The 20,734-nt window shown below is 42.6% G+C and overlaps 1 protein-coding gene across 2 annotated transcripts in view; it reads right to left on the bottom strand.

Annotated features, from left to right (window-relative positions):
• The window catches only part of LOC132814373 (peroxidasin homolog), a 590,104-nt gene that overhangs the window by 113,271 nt on the left and 456,099 nt on the right, over positions 1 to 20,734 (bottom strand). For both annotated transcript variants that reach the window (XM_060823479.1, XM_060823480.1), the window contains one exon: positions 8,009 to 8,121. In XM_060823479.1, coding sequence (XP_060679462.1) covers positions 8,009 to 8,121 — 113 coding nt within the window. The remainder of the gene's footprint in view (positions 1 to 8,008; positions 8,122 to 20,734) is intronic.

The raw sequence follows: 20,734 nt of genomic DNA, 5'->3' as shown, positions 1-20,734 counted from the left end.
GAGTGCAGAAAAAAGTTTTGTAAGAATAGTTCTGGGGATGAAACGCTAAAGTCATGAGGAAAGATGGAAAATATTGGGACTGATTTTCTTGGAGGGTGAAGGCTAAGAGACAATTTGATAGAAGTTTTCAAAACTAGGAGGGGTCTGAACAGAGTGGATAAGGAGACACTGGATTGGATAAGGATAATGAGTGGATAAGGATAATGAGGTCCTGCTCATAAAAAAAATTAACAAGAGTATACCGTTTTAAAGTGTGTAGTTTAAAAAGCAAATACATAATGAGAAAAAAAACTGTATTCATATGGAATCGGAAATGCACTGCCTGAGTGTGGTGGAAACAGTATCAAGAAAGAACCCACTCTACTCACTATTGTATACTTACAGCAAGACTACACTTAAAGCTATGCACTTATTTGCTACTGTGCTGTGAGGTCTCCCACACAGCTTCTTCCAAGGTCAGCTGTGAATGTTGGATGTGGGAGCTTATGGAGAGTTTCCATGTTACTGATGATTATATCTGCAGGAAATGTGGTTGGTTCTGAATCCCGTCAAATTGCATGGATCAGTTAAAGAGGCAGTTAGAGGCAATACGGAATTTGCAGGAACTAGGGGGTGTGATGGATTGTAGTTTTCGGAAGAGAGAAGTAGACGGGTTAACTCCAGGAAAGGTAGGAGGGGTAAGTAAGTAGTGCAGGAGACCCCTGTGGCTATCCCCATCTCAAACAAGCATGCTGTTTTGCAAAATGTGATGCACTCAGAAGAGAATGTAGCATGAACAGTCTAGTTTCTGGTACCGAGAATGGCTCTAATATAGTGAGGGGCATGTTGGGTTCCAAGCGACTGATTATGATAGGGGACTCTCTAGTCAGAGGCACAGATAGACTTTTCTGCGGCAGGCAGTGAAAAATCAGAATAGTCTTTTGCCTTCCTGGTGCCAGGATCAAAAGTATCTCAAAGAGGGTGCAGAACGTTTGCAAAGGGGAGAAGAGCAAGCACGAGATCATTGTACACATTGGAACCAATAACACAGGAGGGGAAAAGGATGAGATTCTGAAGGGAGAATAGAGAAAGTTAGGCAGGAATTTAAAAAGGAGGTCCTCGAGGATAGGAATACCCTGGATTATTCCCAGTGCTATAAGCTAGTGAGGGTAGGAAAAGGAAGATAGAGCAGATGAATGCATGGCTGAGGAGCTGGTGCGGGGAGAAGGGTTTACAATTTTGGATCATTAGGATCTGTTCTGTGGTAGAAATGACCTTCTTGGGTACAAGAAGGATGAATTGCATCTGAATTGGAAGGGGATTAATTTACTGACAGGGAGATTTGCTGGAGCTGCTTGGGAGGATTTAATCTAGTAAGGTGGGGGGGGGACCCAGGGAAATATTCAGGAAGGAGATCAAATTGACATTGGTACAGTTGGGAAAGGGAGCAAGCCAAACAGTCAGTGCCAGCAGGAACAAAGCAGAGAACAAGGTAGGGCTGATAAATTAAACTGCATTTACTTCAATGCAACACAAGGCATAACAGGGAAGGCAGATGAACTCAGGGCCTGGCTAGGCACACGGGACTGGGACATCCTAACAATTACAGAGACATGGCTCAGGGATGGACAGCACTGTCAGCTTAATGTTCCAAGATACAAATGCTATAGGAAGGATAGAAAGGAGGGCAAGAGAGAAGGGGAGTAGTGATTTTGGTAAGGGATAACATTATGGCCGTAGTTAGGGAGGATATTCCTGGGAATGCATCCAAGGAAGTTATTTGGGTGGAACTGAGAAAGAGAAAAGGGATGATCACCTTTGTGTGATTGCATTATAGATCATGCCCCCAAGAGTCAGTAGAAAATTGAGAAACAAATTTGTAAGGAGATCTCAGTTATCTGTAAGAATAATAGGGTGGTTATGGTAGGGGATTTTAACTTTCCAAATATGGACAGGGACTGCCATAGAGCTAAGGGTTTAGATGGAGGGGAATTTGTTAAATGTGTACAGGAAAATGTTCTGATTCAGTATGTGGATGTATCTATTAGAGATTACTCTTGGGAAAAAAGGCAGGGCAGGTGACTGAGGTGTCAGTGGGGGGAGCACTTTGGGGCTAGTGACCATAATTTTATTAGTTTGAAAATAGTGATGGAAAAGGATAGACCAGATCTAAAAGTTGAAGTCCAAAATTGGAGGAAGGCCAATTTTGACGGTATTAGGCAAGAACTTTCAAAATTTGATTGGAGGCAGGTGTTTGCAAGTAAAGGGACAACAGGAAAATGGGAACCCTTCAAAAATAATTTAACAAGAGTCCAGAGACAATATGTTTCTGTTATGTTGGCAGGAAAGCCTGGTAGGTGTAGGGAATGCTGGATGACCAGAGAAATTGAGGTTTTGCTTAAGAGAAAGAAAGAAGCATATGTCAGGTATAGACAGCAAAGATCGAATCAATCCTGAGAAGAATATAAAGACAGTTGGAGTATATTTAAGAGAGAAATCAGGAGGGCAAAAGGGGACATGAGATAGCTTCGGCAAATAGGGTCAAGGATAAAAGGATAACTAGGGAGAGAATAGAGTCCCTCCAAGATCAGGGTCTAGATTAGAGTGGTGCTGGAAAAGCACAGCGGGTCAGGCAGTATCCAAGGAGCAGGAAAATCAATGTTTCGGGCAAAAGCCATTCATCAGGAATACAGGGCTTCCAGCATCTGCAGTCCTTGTCTTTACCTAGTTGATTTTTAACCTTCCAAGATCAGGAGATGGGGGAGAAACTAATGAAGTATTTTGCATCAGTGCTTACTGTGCAGAAGGGCATGGAAGATACAGAATGTAGGGAAATAGATGGTGACATCTTGAAAAATGTCCATATTACAAAAGAGCAAATGCTGGATGTTTTGAAACACATAAAAGTGGATAAATCCCTTGGACCTGATCAAGGGCTGAGTTGCGTATGGTTGCAGTTACAAAAGAGAAAGTGCTAGAAAAGCTAAAAGGTCTTAAAATTGATAAATCTCCTGGCCCCGATGGGATACATCCTAGAGTTCTGAGAGAGGTGGCTGAGGAAATAGCGTAGACATTGGTTGAGATCTTTCAAGAGTCACTGGAGTCAGGGAAAGTCCCGGATGATTGGAAGATCGCTGTTGTAACCCCCTTGTTCAAGAAAGGATCAAGACAAAAGATGGAAAATTATAGGCCAATTAACCTAACCTCGGTTGTTGGTAAGATTCTAGAATCCATCATTAAGGATGAGATTTCTAAATTCTTGGAAGAGCAGAGTCTGATTAGAACAAGTCAACATGGATTTAGTAAGGGGAGGTCGTGCCTGACAAACCTGTTGGAATCCTTTGAAGAGGTGACAAGTAGGTTAGACCAGGGAAACCCAGTGGATGTGGTCTATCGAGACTTCCAAAAGGCTTTTGATAAGGTGCCACACGGGAAGCTGCTGAGCAAGGTGAGGGCCCATGGTGTTCGAGGTGAGGATTGAGGATTGGCTGTTTGACAGAAGGCAGAGAGTTGGGATAAAAGGTTTTTTAACGGAATGGCAGCCGGTGACAAGTGGTGTCCCGCAGGGTTCAGTGTTGGGGCCGCAGCTGTTCACATTACATATTAATGATCTGGATGAAGGGACTGGGGGCATTCTAGTGAAGTTTGCCGATGATACGAAGTTAGGTTGTCAGGCAGGTAGTACTGAGGAAGTGGGGAGGCTGCAGAAGGATCTAGACAGTTTGGGAGAGTGGTCCAGGAAATGGCTGGTGGAATTCAACGTGAGCAAGTGCCAGGTCTTGCACTTTGGCAAAAAGAATAAAAGCATAGACTACTTTCTAAACGGTGAGAAAATTTGTAAAGCCAAAGTACAAAGGAATCAAGGAGTGCTAGTCGAGGATTCTCTAAAGTTAAACATGCAGGTTGAGTCCGTGATTAAGAAAGCGAATGCAATGTTGTCACTTATCTCAAGAGGGTTGGAATATAAAAGCACCGTTGTGCTACTGAGACTTTATAAAGCTCTGGTTAGGCCCCATTTGGAGTACTGTGTCCAGTTTTGGTCCCCACACCTCAGGAAGGACATACTGGCACTGGAACGTGTCCAGCGGAGATTCACACGGATGATCCCTGGAATGGTTGGTCTAACATATGAGGAACGGCTGAGAATCCTGGGATTGTATTCATTGGAGTTTAGAAGATTAAGGGGAGACTTAATAGAAACTTACAAGATAATACATGGCTTGGAAAGGGCAGATGCTAGGAATTTTTTTTTCTGTTAGGCGAGGAGACTGGGACCCATGGACACAGCCTTAAGATTAGAGGGGGTCAATTCAGAACAGGAATGCGGAGACATTTCTTCAGCCAGAGAGTGGTGGGCCTATGGAATTCATTGCCGCAAAGAGCAGTGGAGGCCGGGACGCTAAATGTCTTCAAGGCAGAGATTGATAGATTCTTGATGTCTCGAGGAATTAAGGGCTACGGGAAGAATGCGGGTAAGTGGAGTTGAAATGCCCATCAGCCATGATTGAATGGTGGAGTGGACTCGATGGGCCGAATGGCCTTACTTCCATTCCTATGTCTTATGGTCTTAGGTATACCCTAAAACTCTGTGGGAAGCTAGGGAAGTAATTGTTGGGCCCCTTGCTGAGATATTTGTATCGATAGTCACAGGTGAGGTGCTGGAAGACTGGAGGTTGGCTAATGTGGTACCACTGTTTAAGAAAGGTGGTAAGGACAAGCCAGGGAACTTTAGACCAATGAACCTGACATCAGTGGTGGGCAAGTTCTTGGAGGGAATCCTGAGGAACATATATGTATTTGGAAAGGCAAGGACTGAATGGGGATAGTTAACGTGGCTTTATGCATGAGAAATCATGTCTCACTACCTTGATTGGTTGCTACTCATGGAATCCAGGGAGAACTAGCCATTTGGATAAAGAACTGGTGTGAAAGAAGAAGAAGAGTGGTGGTGAAGGGTTGCTTTTCAGACTGGAGACCTGTGACCAGTGATGTGCTACAAAGATCAGTGCTGGGTCCACTGCGTTTCATCATTTATACAAATGATGTTGAAGTGAACATAAGAGGTATAGTTTGGAAGTTTGCAGAAGACACCAAAATTAGAGGTTTGTGGTGGACAGTGAAGAAGGTTACCTTAGAGTACAAGGGATCTTAATCATATGGGCCAATGGACTGAGAAGTTGCAGATGAAGTTTAATTTAGATAAATGTGAAGTGCTGCATTTTGGAAAGGCAAATCAGAGCAGGAATAAAACACTTAATGGTAACATCTTGGGGGGTGTAAGTGAAAAAAAAGAGACCTTGGAGTGCATGTTCATAGTTCCTCAAAAGTGGAGTCACAGGTACATAAGGTAGCGAAGAAAGTATTTGGTATGCTTTCCTTTATTGGCCAGAGCATTGAGTTTTGGAGTTGTAGGTCATGTTGCGGTTGTACAGGACACTGGTTAGGCCACTTTTGGAAAACTATGTGCAATTCTGTTCTCCTTCCTATCAGAAGGATATTGTAAAACTTGAAAGGGTTCAGAAAAGATATACAAGGATGTTGGCAGAGTTGAACGATTTGAGCAATAGGGAGAGGTTTAATATGCTGGGGCTGTTTTCCCTGAAGCATCATAAGCTAAGGGGTGACCTTATAGAGGTTTATAAAATCATGAGGGCATGGATAGGATAAATAGACAAAGTCTTTCCCCTGGGGTGGGGGAGTCCAGAACTAGACAGCATAGGTTTAGGATGAGAGGGGAAAGATATAAAAGAGACCAAAGGGGCAACTTTTTCATGCAGAGGGCGATACGTGTACGGAATGAGCTGCCAAAGGAAGTAGTGGAGGCTGATACAATTACAGCACTTAAAAGGCATTTGGATGGGTATATGAATAGGAAGGGTTCAGAGGGATATGGGCCAAATGCTGGCAAATGGGACTAGATTGGGTAGGGATATCTGATCGGCATAGACGAGTTGGACCAAAGGGTCTGTTTCCATGCTGTACATCTCAATGATTCGATGACTCTATAAATACACTGTACTTTTGAAACTCTGAACTGTGGGAGTCTGATAAATGCACATTAGATGTATGATAAATGTGCACTCAAAGTAAGATCATATGAACTGATGTTCTTGTGGAATGCACCTGCAAAACACTTATTCTGGGCCCATGTAGAGTACTGAGTCGAAGAGTGTGGTGCAGAATGAAGAGCTGATGTTTGAAAAGTTGATTCTCCTGCTCCTGGGATACTGCCTGGCCTGCTGTGCTTTTCCAGCACCACATTCTTCGATTCTGATCTCCATCATCTGCAGTCCTCGCTTCCTCCAAGTGGAGTGCATTCTGTTTTTTATTTTGACAGCACACAACTGAAAGCTAATATCAATGATACACTCAAATTCAGAGGTGTGTGGTATTGCCAGTGAAATTGGCTTAAAATTCAAAAGCCACAAATCAAAAGGAAAATAGATAAAATCTTTGAAATGAAACTGCAAACCTGTAAGTTTTTTTTAACTTGAATGGAATGTGTAAAGAATTAAAGATGCTGAAGAACATGAGGTTTTCAGTGTTCACTAATAAAAAAGTTAAATATTTCTGTTGGCGTGGTCTTCACTTTATGATTTTAAGACCATAAGATATAGGAGCAGAAATTGGGCCATTCAACTCATTGAGACTCCTTCCCTATTCAATTAAGGCTGGTAAGTTTCTCAACCGCATTTCCCCACTTTCTCTCCATAACCCCTGATCCCATTGATACTCAAGAACCTATGTATTTCAGTCTTAAATATACTCAATGACCCGGTCTCCACAGCCTTCTGTGACAACAAATTGCATAGATTCACCACTCTTTGCATGAAAAGGTTTCTTCTTATCTCCATTCTAAAAGGTCTTCCATTTACTCTAAGGCTCTGCCCTGGAGTCCTAATCTCTCTTACCAATGAAAGATGTTGGTCTTTCCAACATCTACTCTGTTCAGGCCATTCAGTATTCTGTAAGAATGATTCCCCTCATCCTTCTAAACTCCATTGAGTATAGACCCAGAGTCTTCAAACATTCCTCATGTATTAAGCTTTTCAATCTCGTGAACCTCCTCTGAACACCCTGCAGGGCCAGTACATCGTTCGTGAGATATGGGGCCAAAATGGTACACAATACTCCAGATGTGGTTTGACTAGAGCCTTATAGAGCCTCAGAATTACATCATTGCTTTTATATTCAAGTCCTCTCAAAATAAATGCTATCATTGCATTTGCCTTTCTAACTACTGACTCAACCTGCAAGTTTACCTTGAGAGAATCCTGGACAAGAACTCCCAAGTCTCTTTGCACTTCAGACTTCTGAATTTGCTGCCCATTTAGAAATTAGTCCATGCCTCTATTCTTCCTACCAAAATGTGTGACCTCACACTTATACAGATTGTACATCATCTGCCACTTCTTTGCCCACTCTCCTAACCTGTCCAAATCCTTCTGCAGCCTCCCCACATCCACAACACTACCTGTCCTCCCACCTACCTTTGTATCATCTGCAAATATAGCCAAAATGCCCTCAGTTCCTTCATCTAGATCGTTTATGTATAAAATGAAAAGTTGTCCCAACACTGAGGCTGGCGAAACACCACTTGTCACTGGCTGCCTCCCTGAGAAGATACTGAGCTTTGCAAAACACCACTTGTGCCACCTTGGGAAGGATTTTGAGAAACATTTTCTTGCTTGAAAGCAACATAATTAGGAACAGCATTGTTGTTTATCATTTCCAATGTAACAATGTTGCAAGTTTGCATTTTGAATCATGCACTGAAGAAAGCTTTTAATATAGCTGGTTCCATGCTTCAAGGCGGGCAGAGTAGAAAATCAAAGATGAAGTCAACTTTGTCCATTTGCTCACATATCTTTGTGACTTGAAGTGGTGGTTGATCTAATAACAGCAGTTTGTATTTTGAGTGAAGTTGAACATTACAGTGTTTTAATGTCACCAATTATATTCTTTAGATTAAAAATTTAAGGAAGAAACATTCAAAGTGTATTTATTCACCATTGTTTTCTCCCTTTACCTTAGTCCAGGTGATTATGGGATGTGGTTCTCCCTGAGCACTGCAGGGTATCTTTACATCTTGGCCAAGCTCTGCGGTGATATCCCTTGGTACATCTGTAAACACCGGTATCACTGAAAAAAGTTAATAATACATTGTCAGAATTTCAGACAAGGTATAGAAACAGATTTGAATTTTGTGCTGTTTTTACAAAACTTGCATGAATCTAGTTACTCGTACATTTTACGATTCACCAAGGGTGGTTGATTTCTACAAATTACATTTCATTCATTCTGCCAATGCTGAAACAATCAAGGTTGTTGAATTATTCATTTACCTTTCTAATATTATCCTTCTAAAGGTTTATATTATTTTCAAACAATTCCAATTTCAGCTGGGTCTTTTTGTCCACTTTTTAAACATTAGTTTTTTTAAGGCAATGGTTCATATTGTGACAGTAACCACACTTCACTACATTGTTCAACTATCAGCATGGACAAAAACGAATGAATACCTGATTACACAGACCTCACCTTATTACCGTCACATAGTCATAAAAATTCACTTCATTTTTTTTATTCACTCGTGGAATTAGTCAGCATTTCTTACCCATCTCTAGTTGTCCTTGAGAAGATGCTCAGTGAGAATCATTGAATTGTCATTAATAATGGGAACTCTGATTCTTATTTCCTTCCCTTATTTGTTCAGATCAAATGCCATATTAACTGTATTTGCCCACTGAGAAGTCTCACTCAATAATAAAATCAAATCAAAATTTTCATTAGACCTACGAACTAAAATAAAACGCTCAAAATCTGAAAACATTTAAAATTGATCCACAAAGATGTCAAATAACTTCCACCAACAACCTATTGCTAAGTTTATCTTTCGGATCAGATGTTAAACGAAGGCAAGTCTCTTCTCCTGGTGGATATGAATAATCAAAGGCATTATTTTGACATAGTGGGGAGTTCCTAGTATTTGTGCTAATTATTATCCCTCCATTAACAACATTAAAACAGATTATCTGGTCATGTTGTTATGATTTCTATGAAGACCAACAACTTTAAAAAGAAATTTGAACATCCAATTGATAACTGAAAAGATGACCTGACACAATTCATTCATAGCCTCCAGACGATGCAGATAGTGACAAGAATGTTGGAAAAATATGGCAAGAATGAAAACTGAGATTCTAAATGCTGAGATTGAAAGTCTAATTTTCCGCTTAAAAGTTTGATTTCGAGACTCAAATTTTGCTAGTAAACAGCAAAGGACTTATTTCTAAGCAATAAAATCTTATTACCATGTAATGTTGCCTCATTTATATGTTATTTGTGATTTTCCCATGTATAGGCACTAAATGAGAAACTAAATGCATTGAAAGCTGAGCTGCAACTAAATAATTGCAGCTCACTAGCTTCTTCCTGGCCAGCATTCCCTAACATCATCATGGCAGCAACCATCTTCATTCTCCTTTGCATTGACAAAGTACTAGCCTTATCACGTCATCATGGCCACTACATTTTGAACTAGGTTATAACACAATTCAACACTTCAGTGAAACACTTTTAAGTTCAGTGACACCTACCACTACCCATCTCATGCATCAGAAGAGCATTTCAGGGCTCTTAGCTTGCTTTCTTAACGTTCATTCACTTTGGACCTACTTTGATACTTACAGCATCTCTGCTTTGCCTTACAGCCCTTAATAGGGAGCTCAGATTTAGGGGAGGCAAAACTAGTAAAACAAAATAGAATAATAGTAAGTAAACACTGAAGATAAATCAATCAATGAGAAGCATCATGTAAGATCAAAATGGAGAGTATTGTTAACATGGCTGAATTAAAGGCAGAAAATGTGTTGCTAGTTAAAGAACAGCAGGTCAGGCAGCATCCAAGGAACAGGAAATTCGACGTTTCGGGCCAGAGCCCTTCATCAGGAATGGCACCCTATCTGAATTTGTATAGCATTTATAAAACAGTAGATGATTGGAATGCACAAATTGAGGTAAATGGATATAAATTCATTGCCAATACAAATATCAAAAGGGAAAAGCGAATGAACCATGGCTAATACGAAATTTAAAAATTGCATTATTTCAAAGGAAGTGACTGTTCAGAATGCCAGAAAAAAGTGATAAGGCTAAGGATTGTACAGAGTCAACACAGGTTTCTATAAGAGAAATCACACTTGATAAATATTGTTTAATTATTTTATATTTGAATTATTTTGAACAGTTGGGTCTCCTTTTCAAGAAGGGATACACTTGTCGTAGGGGGAGTTCTGTGGATATTCCGCAGATTAAATCCTAGATTGGTGGGATTGTCTTCAGAGGAAAGTTTGAGGAAACAGGGTCCGCTTTCACAGAAGATCAAAGAATGAGAGATGATCTCATTTAAACTCAAAATTCTTATAAGACATTTCATAGAGGACACAGATAGGTTGTGTCCTCCTTTTTGGTGATTTGAGAACCAGATGATATAATCTCAGGTTAAGGGACAGGTAATTTAAGACTGAGATGAGGAGGAGTATCTTCATTCCGAGGATGGTGATGTTTTTGAATTTTCTATCTCAGAGGGCAGTCTAAGTTTAATCATTGAGCAGAATTAAGGCAGAAACAATAGTCTTCTGAAAAGTGTGGTATATAGACATAGTTCAGGAAAGTGGCATCATGATGATGAGCAGGTCTGGTTGCATCTGTAGAGAGAAATCAGAATTAACATTTCAGAATGTTAAGACAGAATGGTAGAAGACAGATGGTGGTGATGGAGCGTTGTTTTTCAGACTGGAGACCTGTGACCAGTGGAGTACCATAGGGATCGGTGCTGGGTCTATTACTTTTCATCATTTACATAAATGACTTGGATGCAAGCATAAGAGGTACAGTTAGTAAGGTTGCAGATGACACCAAAATTGGAGGTGTAGTGGGCAGCAAAGGTTATCTCAGATTACAATGGGATCTTGATCAGATGGGCCGGGGGGCTGAGAAGTGGCAGATGGAGTTTAATTTAGATAAATGTGAGATGCTGCATTTTGGGAAAGCAAATCTAAGCAGGATTTATACACTTATGGTAAGGTCCTAGGGAGTGTTGCTAACCAAAGAAATCTTGGAGTGCAGGTTCATAACTCCTTGAAAGTGGAGTCACAGTTAGATAGGATAGCGAAAAAGGCTTTTGGTATGCTTTCCTTTATTGGTCAGAGCATTGAGTGTAGGAGTTGGGAGGTCATGTTGTGGCTGTTCAGGACATTGGTTAGGCACTGTTGGAATATTGCGTGCAATTCTGGTCTCCTTCCTATCGGAAAGATGTTGTGAAACTTGAAGGGGTTCAGAAAAGATTTACAAGGATATTGCCAGGGTTGGAGGATTTGAGCTATAGGGAGAGGTTGAACAGGCTGGGGCTGTTTTCCCTGAAGTATCAAATGCTGAGGGTTGACCTTATAGAGGTTTATAAAATCATGAGGGGCATGGATAGGATAAATAGACAAAGTAATTTCCCTGGGTTGGGGGACTCCAGAACTAGAGGGCATAGGTTTAGGGTGAGAGGGGAAGGATATAAAAGAGACCTAAGGGGCAACTTTTTCATGCAGAGGGTGGTACATGTATGGAATGAGCTGCAAGAAGAAGTGGTGGAGGCTGGTACAAATACAGCATTTAAAAAGCATCTGGATGGGTATATGAATAGGAAGGGTTGGAGACACATAGGCCAGGTGCTGGCAGGTGGGACTAGACTGGGTTGGATGAGTTGGAGCGAAGGGTCTGTTTCCGTGTTGCATATTTCTATGACTCTATGACACTTCCCCAGTACTGATGGTAGTTAAGACAGTTTAGCTGCTGAGCTTTCCAGCAATTTCATTTTAGTCTTTGATTTCCAACATCCGTAGTCCTTTCAGTTTTTATCATGACAATCAGCCCTGATCTGGAATGGCAGGGCATGGATAAATGGACTATTTCTGTTCCTATGATCGTAAGCGACATTTTTACATTTGTCACTTATGGTAACTTCCTACTTTTATATTTTTAACACAACTTTAAAGCCAAATGTATTCCTTACAGTCTTTGCTTCATAGTAATTTGATTTTGTTAGCCCTAGTTCAAATAATTCTGAGATTTTGAACTTTTTAAATTCACTTATGGGATGAGGGCATTGCTGGCTGGGTCAGCATTTATTATACATCTCAAGTAGCTCTTGTGGTGGTAATGAATTGCTTTCTTGAACTGCTGTAGTCCATGTGCTGTAGGTAGACCCACAATGCTAATGGGGAGGGAATTTCATGATTTTGTCCCAATGACCCTGAAGGAACAAAGATATATTTCCAAGTCAAGTTGGTGATTAGCTTGGCTTGGAGGGGAGTTTGCAGGTGGTGATATTGCAATGTGTCTGCTGCCCTTGTTCTTCTAGATGGTAGTGGTCATGAGCTTAGAAGTTGGTGTGTAAGGATCTTTGGTGAATTTCTGCAGTGCGTCTTGTAGATAGTACACACTGCTGTGACTGTCAGTGATAGAGGCAATGGATGTGATGCCAATCAACTGTGCTGCTTTGTCCTGGTACTTTTACTTCAGGTACTCCGTCCCATTCTTTAACTCCAGACTGTTAGGGATGTTTCTCTTGATTCTCTCTCAGCACAAACTAAGTGTATCTTCCAACTTCATTTCAAACTAGTACAAATTTTGATGGATTTGCATTTAGAATGGGAGGCAGGGATATTTTAATCTTGCCTCTATTATCAGCCTGCCAGGATATTGGATCTTTCCAGTGCAAGGCCACACTTTGTGCCAGAGGCATGTCTTCCATCTCAACTGGCAAAGCCGAGACAGGAAAGAGAAGTCTTCTCAGAGAAATCTCATTAAAACTGATGTCTGCTTAAAGCTTGGCGAAGACAGTGACCTCCCACCTTGGTAATTTTCCTCAATGCTACCCTTAAACTTCTACAAGAGGAGTATTAAGCATTGCCCTAGCCAGTGACATTTACACCACATAAATTAAAATCTCTCAATCTGCAAAATGTCAACCCTTATCCCAAACTGCATACAGTTTCTGTGTCAATTTCTGTCATGTGCAGACTTTAGTATCTATGCTGAGATTATTAAACTTCTTATGTGTCTTCCAAAGAATTTGCTCTTTTTAAAAATAAATCTTTCATTGATAAAACACTTTGACATACTTAACATGTCTTACAAAAATAAGCAGTTGAATTCACGGTCTCAATTCAAAGAATTTATAACCCCTTGGAGCCATCAATGAATCTATGAACTGACAGATATCCCACTGTGAAAATGAAAGGTTGGGAAATTAGTCAAGTACTGCTAATCTTGTAATAATATAAATCAGACTTATGTCAATAGATGGGATAAAACAACACATGCATATTTCTTTTCTTGAACACTGCGGATGGTGTTTTCAAGTATTTAAAGGGAAAGAGATCTAAACATTTTGACAACTGGAATTCTCTTCACAGCTATAATGACATTTTTAACTAGCTTGACAGATGCAATGAGCTTATGAACATTTTACATTCTTTCCTGTATATCTTTAAAGATCGCAAAGGGTAGTTGCTCTCTCCAAAGGGCAGCTGACATCTCCCAAAGTGGTTCCAGGACTGTATCGAAAAAGGCATCTGACCTCTCCAATGGACTCCAGTAATTAAGGGTGGCATGGTGGCTCAGCAGTTAGCACTGCTGCCTCACAGCACCTGGGTCCCACGTTGGATTCCAGCCTCAGGTGACTGTCTGTGTGGAGTTTATACATTCTCCCTGTGTCTGCGTGGGTTTCCTCTGGGAGCTGCGGGTTCCTCCCACAGTCCAAAGATGTGCAAGTCAGGTGAATTTGCCAAATTAAATGCCCCTAATGTTAGGTGCATTAGTCAGAGGGAAATGGGTCTGGGTGGTTTGCTCTTCAGAGGGTCGGTATGGACTGGTTGGGCCGAAGGGCCTGTTTCCACACTGTAGGGAATCTAATCTAATCTAATGTAATCAAATCTAAAAAAAAGTAATTTCCAATACCATAGCTAAAGAGCACAAATTTGTGTTTTAGACATCCCATGAGTGTAAATTAGATCTGACAGAGACAAATGCCTTTTAAATGTCAGCTGCATTCAAAATGTAAGTGATTGCCTCCAAGGACCATGGATGTTCAAATTGAAATTGAACAGGACTAACTATGCAAATGCGTACATTGGTGAAAGATCAGACCAAGGGCTAGGAACCTTACAGTGAGTAACTCACCTCCTGACTCTTCTGAGCCTATTCACCATCTTTGTGGGCGGCACGGTGACACAGTGGTTAGCACTGCTGTCTCACAGTGTCTGAGACCCGGGTTCAATTCCCGACTCAGGCGACTGACTGTGTGGAGTTTGCACATTCTCCCCGTGTCTGCGTGGGTTTCCTCCGGGTGCTCCGGTTTCCTCCCACAGTCCAAACATGTGCGGGTCAGATGAATTGGCCATGCTAAATTGCCCGTAGTGTTAGGTCATGGGTAAATGTAGGGGTGTGGGTGGGTTGCGCTTCGGCGGGTCGGTGTGGACTTGTTGGGCCTGTTGGGATCCATTATTAAGGTTAGGTAGTGTAAGAAACTTTATTGTTAGGTAGTGCTCACGTAAGGTAGTATTAGCAAGTCTGGAACTTGTTAGCTTCACTAGGCAGCAGTAAGCCATTATGTTACACTAAGAACAGACTGAAAAGCTGATGGCATAGCCTGAAGAGGCCCCAGGGAGGGTGAGAGATAACAGGACATTGGAGCCGTGTCAGAATGCACGTAGCTCAAACTGAGGTAATAGAATGTTATCAGGTGAGAACCAATGACATACCAAAATACTGCATTTTACCAAATAAGGATGTAACTCTGGAATGTGAGAGAACAAAAAGATAGACAAATTAAAATATAGGCAGAACGCGCCTTCTCCAGTGAGCTAGACACCTCACTGTACTGTGTACGATTCTCTCTCATTAAACCTGTTTATACTTTTAATCAGACCCGGTGTCTCTCTCCTCCAAACGAACATGGGGACAGAAGATCTGTCCCAACAGAGATGGTGACCCCGATGCAGGGAGGGAGTAGAGACACGCCTGTTGGCAGGGATTGAGAGCTCGCCGGACGGCCGGCCACTCCTAATCGGGCTCGGAGATGCCCTTTATACAAAAGATCTCCAGTAGGGGTTTGAATACACTAAATTCTTATTTTGTTTGGCGTCTCACAACTCTTTGCCAACCAAAATTCTGGGCTTGTCAGCCCGAGAGAGAATCGAACCGTTTTGTTTCACTGTTAACGAAAGTCTCTGGGTGAAGGATCGAAAGTCCTGGAGATGAGTAAGTAGAGTGAACCGGTGATCAAGAGTGGTGAGTCATTTTTGGATGCAGCGCTGCGAAGTTTTGGTGAAGAGATAGTTTTGGGGTAAAGTGGATACTTCCCCTGCGTCCCAGACAGTGTTGGGGTAAAGCGGATACTTCCCCTGCGCTTTGGACGGGTTTGGGGTAAAGCGGATACTTCCCCTGTGCTGACGAGTTTGGGTAAAGCGTATGCTTCCCCTTGCGCTGACGAATTTGGGTAAAGCGTATGCTTCCCCCCCGCGCTGACGAATTTGGGTAAAGCGTATGCTTCCCCCCGCGCTGACGAATTTGGGTAAAGCGTATGCTTCCCCCTGCGCTGACGAACTTGGGTAAAGCGTATGCTTCCCCCCGCGCTGACGAATTTGGGGTAAAGTGTATACTTCCCCTGACCAGAGGACAGTGTTGACTGGAACAGGCTTTGTCAGGAGTCGAATTACAAGGATTTGAGAACCCGATTTCTGGACCGTATTTCAGTAGCCGGCCTGTCCCGCAATATAATGGAAGTATTTAATAGGGGCTCACGAACCCCGACGCACATAAGTTGAATTCCTAGAGTAGGGGGGCATTGGGCAAAGAGAGAGAGACAAAGACAGAGGACAGGGGACAGAGACAGACACAGAGCTACGGACAGAGCGACTGTGTGTGTGTGAGAGGGAGTCTGTTTATGAGAAAGATAGAGTCTCTGGGTGTGTAAAAATCTGTGTGTGTATAAGTATTTCTGTGTTTGTAAAAGTCTGTGTGAGAAAGAGAGTTTTTGTGTGTGGAAATCTGTGTGTGAGTCTGTAAAAAAAAGTCTGTATTGTTGCCCAAAGAGAGAGAGAAAGCTATTGCTGCGTGCGTCAGCGGTGTGTCTGTGTAAAAGAGAGAGACTGGCTGAAAGCTTCTCTGCTAACACACAGTTTAACACTTTGTGCTCTGGCTTGAATTCATCTGTTTGATAGTGATTGGATGTTTAAGTCTTGTCACCTAGGGCATAAGTCCCAGGACTGTTTTGGATGTGATTGTTATGGTTGTTTAACATGATTTAGATGCATCTGTTTGTTTGGTGATTGAATTCTTGTTTTTGTTTCTAGAGCTTGAGTTCCGGGACTGCTGTTTAAAGTGATTTCTTTTTATGTGAACTTAACATGATTTTTTAAGGCTAATAACTTCTGTTCTTTTATGAGTCATGACTCCCTAACTACTTTTCTTACTAACCTCTTTTATTTTTACATAAAAGCAATATATGAAGGACAGTCGAAGTTTCGTTCGACAGTGGGTAGTTGTAAAAACGAAAACTTCCATGGTTATTATCTGTGACCTTGGATTCGACCATTGTGCATGCATTAGAAGTTTTTAACTTGAATTGACAAATTGTTGTAAGACAGCTCTGATTATTTTTACGACCTAAAGTATTGTAATCGAGAAATGATTGGTCAGGAGTACATAAGAAAACTAATTTTGGATCTAAATTAGGTTACTAAATCTGGACGATTACAGTGGATTTCAAAATTGGGAACTGTATGCATTTTACATTTTAAATATTAAACACTGAATAAATGGACGTAAATATATAAATATGTTTACAAGTTAGGAACAGGCCTTAAAGTTAGTCAAGCATGAATTGATAAATTGGTGTTTGAGCATATGGGAAGATAGGAACATTGGAAAATTTCTTAAAAGAAAGAAACAGGGAAGAACATAACGACTTGTCCCCTTCGGGAAGTGTTTATAGGGGACAAGGAGATTGGGTTTGTGTGTGACCCCCTCACCAGTGGGGAGGTCGGAACATTTAAAAGGAAATGACGGTCCTGGTTGAGAATCCGATAGGATTGTCAGAACAAGTTAATTTATTTTTGAGGCCCAGCCTGTATTTGTGGGCTGAGTTAATGTCTATTTTGAATATACTATTTACTGCGGGAGAAAGGAGACTTATATGGGGATGCTGGATAGGGAAAGATACAGAAGATAGAAGGGTGAAGTGGGATAAAACCATTAAATGAATTGTTAGGAAGGGCACAGAAAGCGTTTGTAAAGAGAGAAAGGACGAGTGACAGGAGCAGTACGCGTAAATGATGGTAGCTGCGGTTGATGAGGTAATTAGGAGAAGAATGCAACCAAAAGTGAGCAACCGGAGCAGCGAGTGATAGCATGTAGGGCAGAGAAGAAAGGGGATAGGGAGAGACAAGGAGGAGCATTTGATAGAGAGTTTGAGCGACAGGGGCAGAGACGAAGGTCTCCACAGGCAGGATGCCATTATTGTGGAAGGACATTTGATACTGAAACAAGATTGGTGGCTCAGGATTTTGAAGGGAGGTGCACACAGGGAGACAGTGTTAGAGGGGCCACGGAAGAAGGGATAACGGATGGACAGGGGACACCACATGGGAATGAATGCGATGTGGGCAACCCAGTCAACCAGGAGGATGCCATCATGCACCTTATTGAGTTACAGGACCGCGCAAGTGCGGCCGAGAAAGGTGAGTGGGAGAGCAAGGGGGCGGTGGCCCAGACGATTTGTGTGGGGACTTCGCAGCATCGACTATGGAGATCGGCAGGCGGAGAGGTAGTGGCGCCCCGGTCCCTGCTCCCTACACTATTTGCTGAACTCCATGGCCCGACGCATGTGGCACTGTCTAAGGTCCTCCTGGCAGTGCGGGTTCATTGGTGGGCTCCCAAGCTACGGGAACAATTGGAAAATCTGAGAGCAAAGTGTAAGATTTGCAATGAGCATAACGCTCGCAGAGCTCTCTCTCACCCACTACTTACTTTCCCAATGCCCCTCGGCCCTTGGCAGGAAATTTGCATGGACTTCACTGACATGGGGGCCAAGTGGCGCACGCCAGACCACTACAGGTTCCTCCTGGTGATTGTGGACCATTTTTCCCGGTGGGTGGAGGCGACGCCAACAAAGAAGGAGGATGGGGAGGTAGTGGCCAACTGGCTGCGAAATGAGTTGATCCCCAGACATGGGGTACCCAGACTCGTTTGTACCGATAACGGCACCCACTTTAAGAACGAACACCTAGCCCATGTGGAGGCGGTGCTGGGAATAAGCCATAGGTTTGGCAGTGTATACCATCCAGAAAGCCAGGGCTTAGTTGAGCGGGCAAATAGGACCCTGAAGGACAAGATAGCGAAGGTCCTGGCGGGGACCTCCATGACTTGGGTACAAGCACTGCCCCTGGCTCTTATGTCCATGCGCCAGGAGAAGTGCGGAGACACGTTCCTTTCCCCTCATGAGATTCTGACCGGTAGACCCATGCCTGGACCTCGCTTATCACCCCGGTGGGAGGACACCTGGGACTTCATGAACCAGGGCATGACCCAGTACATGCAGGTCTTACACGAGATGGTTAAGCTAGTCAGGCAACAGGTGATCGATGCTCGGGAAAAGGAGGCTGGTTCAATGGCACCGCTCTCGGTGGGGGAGGAAGCTTACCTCCGGCACCCAGGCAGGACATCCTGGAGTGAGCAGAGGTGGCAAGGGCCATTCCGAGTCACCGAAGTGGCTAACAACACCCTGAGGGTGGACAGGGAGGGGGACAATAACTGGCACCACTTTTCACACTGTTCCAGATCTCCAAAAGGACAATCACTGGCGGAGGGCGCTCCCGGAGAGGAGACGGAGAGTGGTGGTGATGATGTCTGAACCAAGGCGGACTGGTCATCTTCTCATAGGGCTGGGTCTGTGCTTTGCGGTACGACTCTCTGTGCAGGACCCTTGTAACTCGAACAATCGACCGAGCCCTTACAGGCAAGGATGACCACCTTTCTTCGCCCCCACCTTATCAAGCTGTACAGCAGGAATGCGCAGGCGCTCCCTGTGCGACAGTTGGCATGGCCGAATTTGAGATGGAGGGAGACCTCCCACCTCCATGTTACGACTTTTGAGTACTTATGTCTGTTATGTATTATTTCACTGCTTCTCGTGCCTTAACGATTGTATGCAAACTGGAGAGGCGCATAGAGTAGGGATTTTTTGCGACGCGGATTGCTTTGTGAAGTTGTATGCTGCTTAGGGACTCCTATCCCCTATAACTATGTCTCCCTAGAGTCAGACAAGCTGGGTTAAACTAATTGGTCGGTCTTGCAATGGAGCGACGGAGGGGCGCTCACCGACCATCCGGGTCCTGACTGCTGCGCGCGAACTGCTGTATTTTGTGTGGCCTCATTTGAGGCCAAAGGAGGGAGTGTTGGGATCCATTAATAAGGTTAGGAAGTGTAAGAAACTTTATTGTTAGGTAGTGCTCACGTAAGGTAGTATTAGCAAGTCTGGAACTTGTTAGCTTCACTAGGCAGCAGTAAGCCATTATGTTACACTAAGAACAGACTGAAAAGCTGATGGCATAGCCTGAAGAGGCCCCAGGGAGGGTGAGAGATAACAGGACATTGGAGCCGTGTCAGAATGCACGTAGTTCAAACTGAGGTAATAGAATGTTATCAGGTGAGAACCAATGACATACCAAAATACTGCATTTTACCAAATAAGGATGTAACTCTGGAATGTGAGAGAACAAAAAGATAGACAAATTAAAATATAGGCAGAACGCGCCTTCTCCAGTGAGCTAGACACCTCACTGTACTGTGTACGATTCTCTCTCATTAAACCTGTTTATACTTTTAATCAGACCCGGTGTCTCTCTCCTCCAAACGAACACGGGGACAGAAGATCTAAGTAATCTAATCTAATCTAATCTACAAGGGACATATCAGGAGAATGCTGGAATACCCGCTACCTGTCTATATGAGTTCAACCTCAGCAACATTCAAGAACCATTCATGACAAAACAGGCTACTTGATGGACAATCCCCTCAATGCTACAACATAGCAGTGTGTACCATCTACAAGAAATTTACCAAGGTTCCTCAGACATAATTTTTCAAATTCATGACCATTACCATCTGGAAGAACAAGGACAGCAGATACATAGGGAAAATGTCATGTGCAAGTATCCAATGAAGTCCCTTTCAATCGATATGGAAATATATTGCCATTCTTTCAGTTTTGTTGGGCCAAAATCTTGAAACTCTCACTCCAATGCCTTTGTGAGTGTACCTGCACCAAATTGTCCACAATGGTTCAAGACAGTAGCTCACCAGCACCTTCTCAAGGAGAACTAGAGGCAGATAACAAATGACAGCCCAGCCAACAATACCCACATCTCAGGAGTGAATGAAAACAAAAAACATTCGGACATGGCATTTCGCACACCTCCATGAAAATGGTAAGCATTGGGTTTGATGGTGTAACTTCTGTATATTTATCTCTTTGTCGGTATGAATATTCAGATTTAATCATCCAACCAATGTAAATATATATATAATATATATATATTATATAGCTACCATTGTCTCTAAGTGTGAACAGTTTGAACATTTTGTTTTGCAATGAAGTAACTCAGGCTGCCCTTTAATCCTTGGCAGCTGTCTCACCCAA

This window comes from Hemiscyllium ocellatum, chromosome 4, assembly GCF_020745735.1.
Source record: "Hemiscyllium ocellatum isolate sHemOce1 chromosome 4, sHemOce1.pat.X.cur, whole genome shotgun sequence".
Classification (NCBI taxonomy): domain Eukaryota; kingdom Metazoa; phylum Chordata; class Chondrichthyes; order Orectolobiformes; family Hemiscylliidae; genus Hemiscyllium; species Hemiscyllium ocellatum.
This window is presented reverse-complemented; position numbering and strand designations above follow the sequence as displayed.